Source organism: Anopheles ziemanni, chromosome 3, assembly GCF_943734765.1.
Source record: "Anopheles ziemanni chromosome 3, idAnoZiCoDA_A2_x.2, whole genome shotgun sequence".
NCBI classification, from domain to species: Eukaryota; Metazoa; Arthropoda; class Insecta; order Diptera; family Culicidae; genus Anopheles; species Anopheles ziemanni.
Window position 1 is genome coordinate 41,452,442 of NC_080706.1, and position 6,378 is coordinate 41,458,819.

At 40.3% G+C, this 6,378-nt stretch overlaps 1 protein-coding gene across 1 annotated transcript; it reads left to right on the forward strand.

The window, feature by feature from the left end:
* The first annotated feature begins 5,132 nt into the window (after positions 1-5,132).
* Positions 5,133-5,803, forward strand: LOC131284745 (uncharacterized). The gene is made up of 3 exons (XM_058313606.1): positions 5,133-5,432; positions 5,495-5,639; positions 5,703-5,803. The coding sequence occupies exons 1-3, from the start codon at positions 5,133-5,135 to the stop codon at positions 5,801-5,803; spliced, it is 546 nt and encodes a 181-aa protein (XP_058169589.1).
* Positions 5,804-6,378: the final 575 nt, after the last annotated feature.

A 6,378-nucleotide genomic window follows, 5' to 3' on the forward strand; every position in this document is an offset into this window, starting at 1 on the left:
ATGTGGAGTTTGTTTTTCGAGACATTTGTGTTCGTATTGCGTGCGACTGTCAATGTTTAGTTTAAGCCTGAGGTTATGACTAGCAAAACAATATTCAGTTATATCGGTTTGCTATTTTTGTCTGTATTTATTAAGTATTGACATCCGTAAAACCATCTTCAGTACATATTCAACCAATACTATGTTTTTTCTATGTTGTTTATATTGTTTAAGTTCAGTAGAAAAGTACAAAATAAACGAATTTTAACTCAAAACAACAAGAGAAACACACTACAGGGGATACTTTCTGAAAAACGGATAGCTCTTATGTTTATCAAAAATTGGGAAAAAAACAATTTTTTGCAATCTAACGACGTTTGTAATGGTTAATTTGTTCTAACGGTTCCAATTTTTGTTATTACAAAACCTAATATTTAGAGAAAAATTGGTCTATTTTGTTGATTTATCATGATTTGCATAAGTTTGGAGGGGTGTTCTATGAGCATTGTTGAAAATAAGTACTACAAAAGGAAGGTTTCTCTATCTTATCGCATAATATACGATGTAGCAATTGAAACCTTGAATGGAGACGATTCTGTAGCAATTACTTTAATCGAAGTGGCCTAAAAACTTTGAAATTTCAAAGAATGTACCGGGTTCCCAAGGGAGTGCTCTTACGAATTTACGAGCAAGGCAGCAAAAGACAAGAACATAGCAGGTTATTTTAGTAAAATGGGCGGCCGAATCGCAAAAAACAAAAATCTGCCATTAAATCGGGTAATGTTCTGAATGAAATCGCTAGTCCTTAAGTGCACAGTTGGTAGCTTTTAAGCTATTTGTGTTTTTTTTTTCTACATTTTTGCTTAGTGGGAGTGTTCCGTATCCTCATATGCTTCCAACATCGCTCACTGTTCGCCCACTCCGACCGTCTCACTGCACATCCGCTTTCCGGAACGTCGAAACATGGCGCAACAGCGCCTAAGCCGGGCACGTAGGCAGATGGTGTACCGTTTCGGTGCATTTTTCGTACAGTTTTACTTCCCGACCGCCCTCGTGGAAACGTTGGGTTCGTCGTGAAGCGGCGGGGCAGGAAGGTGCACGCGGGTCGCTGTATTTTCGACGTCAAATCCTGTTTGGAAAATAGGCTACCCCCCAGTCCCGTTTCATCCCCCCTCCTCCCCACACAAACACAAACCGCCCCCACGATTGGGCGGCATACGCGACCAGTGTTGCTGGCTTTGTGCTCTTGTCTTGACGCCACAAAACTATTACATCTCCCATCGCTCCCTGCCCGTGTCCTCCCTTTGTGTGCTTTAAAACCAATTAGCTTAACTGAAAAAAGGGCCAAAAACAAAAGGGAACAAAAACGGTGCCCTGAAAAGCTCCTTTTCGCCTTTCTATGTGACAATCCGTTCAATGGCGTCATTTACCAGGTCATGAACGATGAAGAACTATGGTTGGCTAATGTAGGTATACAAAAACGTAGAAAAGTTTAGTTTACTATCGGCATAAACTGGATGTCTTTTTCTACTAAACGTCAGAGGAACTCAATGGTAAATGTAAAATTAAGAAAGTCATGAGAAAACGCTGAAATGCCTTTTTATGGGAAAACGTATTTAAGATTACATTCCACTACATTTATTTGCTGAGCTAATGGTTTCAAGTTAAATATGAACAGAATTGATGATTCTTATTTTGAATATACTTTATTGTTCTTACTTTCTATTATTATAGACAATGCAAACTCTGGAGAAAATTTAAAAACTTTCAATGAATTTACCAATGTTACACAATCAACAATAAAAACACAATAATCCACATGGATAGCAGCATCTTTGTCAACAATTTGCATGAAGAGCTGCGTTGATAGCGTTTTATTGTAACATTTTGTTTCCAACCAACAGCCTCACTACCACAACGCCACCAGCGTTGGGTTAGGTTATGTTAGCGGTGTACAACTGGTTCCAACTGGCAGCCATGGGAAGTCCTCTTCCCCTCCTCTCCCCCTCCCACCTTCCGACTATCAGAGCTTCGATAGCCATCTACCAGCGACACACTGTGGGCACGACTCGATGCAGTTTTTGATGATGGTTTTCGGCTACGTTAGGTCGTCATCATTTGTCGCTCCGCTTTGCCGACCCGTCCGCAATGGTGAGTCGCCGGCGATGTGGAAAATAACGGAAAAGCGGGCGAGCATGGCCGGGGTGGAAAGCCTGAAATTGCCACCAGTCGTCAACCTCGTCGCCAAGCGGACGGAAAAGGGCTGCACGGGGCGGCGGGGAAGATGTAATGAGCTTAAATTACGGGGCGATTGACATTTGGATGGGACACTGCAAGGGTTTCCGATGCTCCATGGCGCTCGAGGGCTTGCCGTTCTGTGGCCGAAGGTTTCATCTTTTTTTGCTGGCCAATTTGCTTCCAGTGTTCGATTGAGTGATTCTTCTGTCCGCCTGTTTTGGTTCGTGTTCGGTTTGTTTGTAATGAAATCGCTTTTTGTCTAACGTAACCCATTACCCAGGAAAATTTATAGTATCGTTCATAGTGGCCAAGGAAAATTGATTAAACGCATTGTAAAATGAATTTTATTGAATTAGCTCCATATAACACAGGAAAACAATGTTCCACATAGTGCGCGATCTTATCCTTTAATGTGGCTGATCTTTTCGCATCCAGCTTCGTGCGGCCATTGCTTGCGCAATCCATGAATATATTTCGTGCCTTTTGTATTTCACCACGGTTCGGTTCGGTTCGGCCATCGCCGTCGCCAAATGTCATCCAGTGACCTGGTGAAGGGACATGGGGAGCGAGGGTGAAATTAAGGACTCCGAATTGGGGTCAACCATATTCGGGATTGACCCGGTGCCGGGAACCTTTCGCACCCCGCGAGGCTGTACAGCAGCGTTACACAACACGCACCGGTTGTCGGTGCGTGCCATTTCTCCTTTCGAACGGCTCGTAAAGTTTCCCTCTTGCGTGCGCCAGGAAGGGCGGGACGGAGAGGAAAACACAAAATAAAACCAACATGGCCGATGGCAAAAGAGACAAAATAAGAAAAGAGCACAACAAAATCCACAGATACAAACACACACACACACACACACACACCGAGTTTTCAAGTGAGCTAACCTTGAGCGCTGTCATTGCCATTTACGGCAAAAGGCATGCCCTACGATGGGGGGGAAAAATAATAATAACGTCAGCCGCAGCCCGGTTGACAATGATATGGGGCCAGTGACAGATGGTGAGGAAAGATATGGAGGGAGGGGTGGGGCTTCACGAAAAGGGAGGTATGGAAAATCGGAACTCCACCAAGAAGGTGAATGGCGGCGCAGGGGATCGGGTGGCGAAGGGACTCCTTCAGGGAGTTGCCCTGCCGCAGTTGCTTTTTTCGCAGTTGATTTGCACAAAATAAAGATAAACATGAAATATGAGCTCCGGGGTGGAAGCGAAACTGCGATCGAAATTGATCATTTTCTCGTGTCCCTTCCGATGCGTTTCGGTGTGCGTGATTGCGTGATGGAGAAACACGGACAAGCAGTGGAGTTGTCCTGTCTGTCCATGATATTTTAAGTGAAGATGTGGCAGCGGAAGGGTTAATATATAAGGAAAACAAACAAATTTTAATAGCATCCTACCGATATAAATTACCCATTTTTTACAAAATGGAAACCCTGTCAAAAACACCACAAAGACAAAATTAAAGAAGATTTAATATTTGAGTAAAAACAGAACGTGATCTTCAATCGCAAAGCCACGAACGACAACCTTGAGCAGGGTCAGGATAGTTGAGGGAATTTTTTTTATAATGCCTCCAATATGTTCTTCCACTCAAGTACGAACACATGCTACACCGAAATGAATGTGGACGAAAATAGCTTTCGCTTTCAATTTTCACGAACCGCAGGCCAATTTTTACACACACCCATCGTGGCAGAGTGGTTTTACGCGAATGTTTCTTGAACCATTCTTTCTTCACATTCACGAACATTTCCGGAGATGAATCAGTCTCGATGCCAACGTTTGACGTACGCAAAACATTTCATGGCTTCCTTGGAGGTGATTGAAATATAATCAGAGAACATACCTATTTTGCAATGCAATACTTTTATTTGCAGTGTTTTTTCAGTCGGCTAGAGAAGATAGTTGGTATTTCAAATGCTTAAATAGAACAATTCCATGATTGAACATTTTAGCATAGAGCACTAATTCGTATTGAGCTTATTCGTGTTGGAGTTTATTATCGTGCAAAATTACGTTAATTTTAAATATTTATTTACGTCGATATTTCCATTATTTGGAATTTACAATACGTAACCAACGTTTCCTGAATTTGTAATGAATTTGTTTCACCAGACGCTTCGGCGTGCAATAATTGACAGATGAGCCTTTTCAACCCTTTGTTGAGTATGTGTGTGTTTTTTCTCGACTTTATCCATCAAGGTAGGATTGAAGTGAATATTCGGCAGAATCGTACCGTAATCACGATTTTTTTTTTTTTTTTTTTTTAAAGGAAATTGAAGCTTTATTATATAAAGAATATTTACATGTGTAGAGTTTTTCCTTCACAGGATGGCAGCTACTAAGAGTTTGGTTACATCTCTTGACGAGATGTTTCAAGATTGTGTTATGAACTGGTTGTTGCTTTAAAGCTTGAAACACTGTAATCACGATTAGTGACGATTTTCGAAACAAAACTTTTTCTTTTTAATTGAGTTTAAGTTTTTCACCGACTGTTACATTGTGAAGTATGCACTTCCAAAGACCTTTATCCAATTCTATTCTTATAACATTCTCACTTATAACTAAAAACATTCTATTCTTATTTTGAGTGTCACTAATAGTTGAATATTTTGAAAAGTGCGCAATACCAAGTTTTTGTTATAATCCGGATATTGTCTCTGTTTTACATACATGACAAGAAGTCCATAAAAATACCTTTTGATAAAATGCAATTTATGATATAAAGATGATTGATGATTTAATAAAAAGTAATTGATTTCCGTTTTATAAGAGTAAAATGCGTTTCTATTTTTCATTGATTGTAAAAATCTTAGTTCACACAGATCCAAGCTGTAGCTTGAATTGGTTGCTTAGCGCCGGTATACAAACAATTAAATCTAGAAACCAGAAGAATCGACGCGTCAACAGGCAAGATGTGCAGTCGCAATTGCTACCGGGTGTCTGGATACTTTCTCGGTTTTCTCTGGATGGTCAGTGCGGTGTACTACACGGCTGAAACGATTGAGCTGCTGAAGCTGATGAAGTTGCGATGCGAAACCGGATCGACATCGCAAGGGCCAGGCGGTGTAACAGCCCGGATGCAGTTCGACGAGGAGTTGACCCAAAAGGCCTGCAGTTTCTACGCCCATCTGGATGTCTTTTGGCCTTACCATGTGATAACGACCATCATCAAGATGACACCAGGATTCCTTTTGGTGCTTGGAATATACAAGGTGAGTTTTTACTTTGCTGGAGGGAAGTATTTGGGTAGCATAATGCAATCCTGCTATTGCAGAACAATGCGACCCTGGTCGTTGTCTTTGCGGTGTACGGTTTCCTAGAAGAATGTTTTTTCGTGATTGTTTTCTCGAAAATCTTCGCCATCATGGAAGTGGGCTCGAAAAGTATCTGGATCTACTGGATTATAGTTATATTTTCCGGTAAGTACACGCCACGGTTCGTTCTATTATGTAAACACCCAAACCTGTTGTTTCGTTTTCCAGTGAAACTTTTTGCATCCGTTTGGATTCTACTTGGAGTTTATGCAGCGGTTCAACCATTTCAAATCCAAACTACAAGTCGAAGGACTCGAACGAACGTCTGAAGATGTCGCATGAGATTGCAGGTTACGGTTAATTTGTTGAAAATTTAATATAGTGTGTTCCCTTAATTGATGATGATTAGAAATGCGATTGCGATTGTATAATCAATTGATAGTAATAATCAATCAAGAAGGTCAACTGTTCATCAACTCAACATTACTTATTGGAAACTGAACCATGATGTGTTAAAAACGGATAAGATAAAATTTGTGGTGATGAATGATTCTTCATGAAGCTAAATTTAATTAGGTTTGTAAATAACTGGAAAATTATATCGAATAATTCATGCTTTTGCATGCGGGATTTTTCAGATTTAATTGATACACGCTTGTTATTTGTTTGTTGGTTTTTGGTATACTTGAAGAATTTGATTGGTTTGGTTCGTTTGTAATCTATTTTTATTTTAAATAATAACCAATTTATAGTTTAACCTTTATTGACTTTATCGTCAGAATTATTTAGTATATACTTGTTTCTAAATATTTTGTTACGTTTCACCTAAGTTCAATCAATATAAAACACATTTCCAACAGAATTTCTGACTCACGAAAAAAACCGGTTCAAAGTGAAGAGCAGC

Excerpts from the sequence above, each read along its gene's own strand:
- LOC131284745 (XM_058313606.1), top strand. The coding sequence starts at position 5,133 with ATGTGCAGTCGCAATTGCTACCGGGTGTCTGGATACTTTCTCGGTTTT. Across the intron at positions 5,433-5,494 it reads TGGTGCTTGGAATATACAAG|AACAATGCGACCCTGGTCGT; the intron begins GTGAGTTTTTAC and ends CTGCTATTGCAG. Across the intron at positions 5,640-5,702 it reads GATTATAGTTATATTTTCCG|TGAAACTTTTTGCATCCGTT; the intron begins GTAAGTACACGC and ends TTCGTTTTCCAG.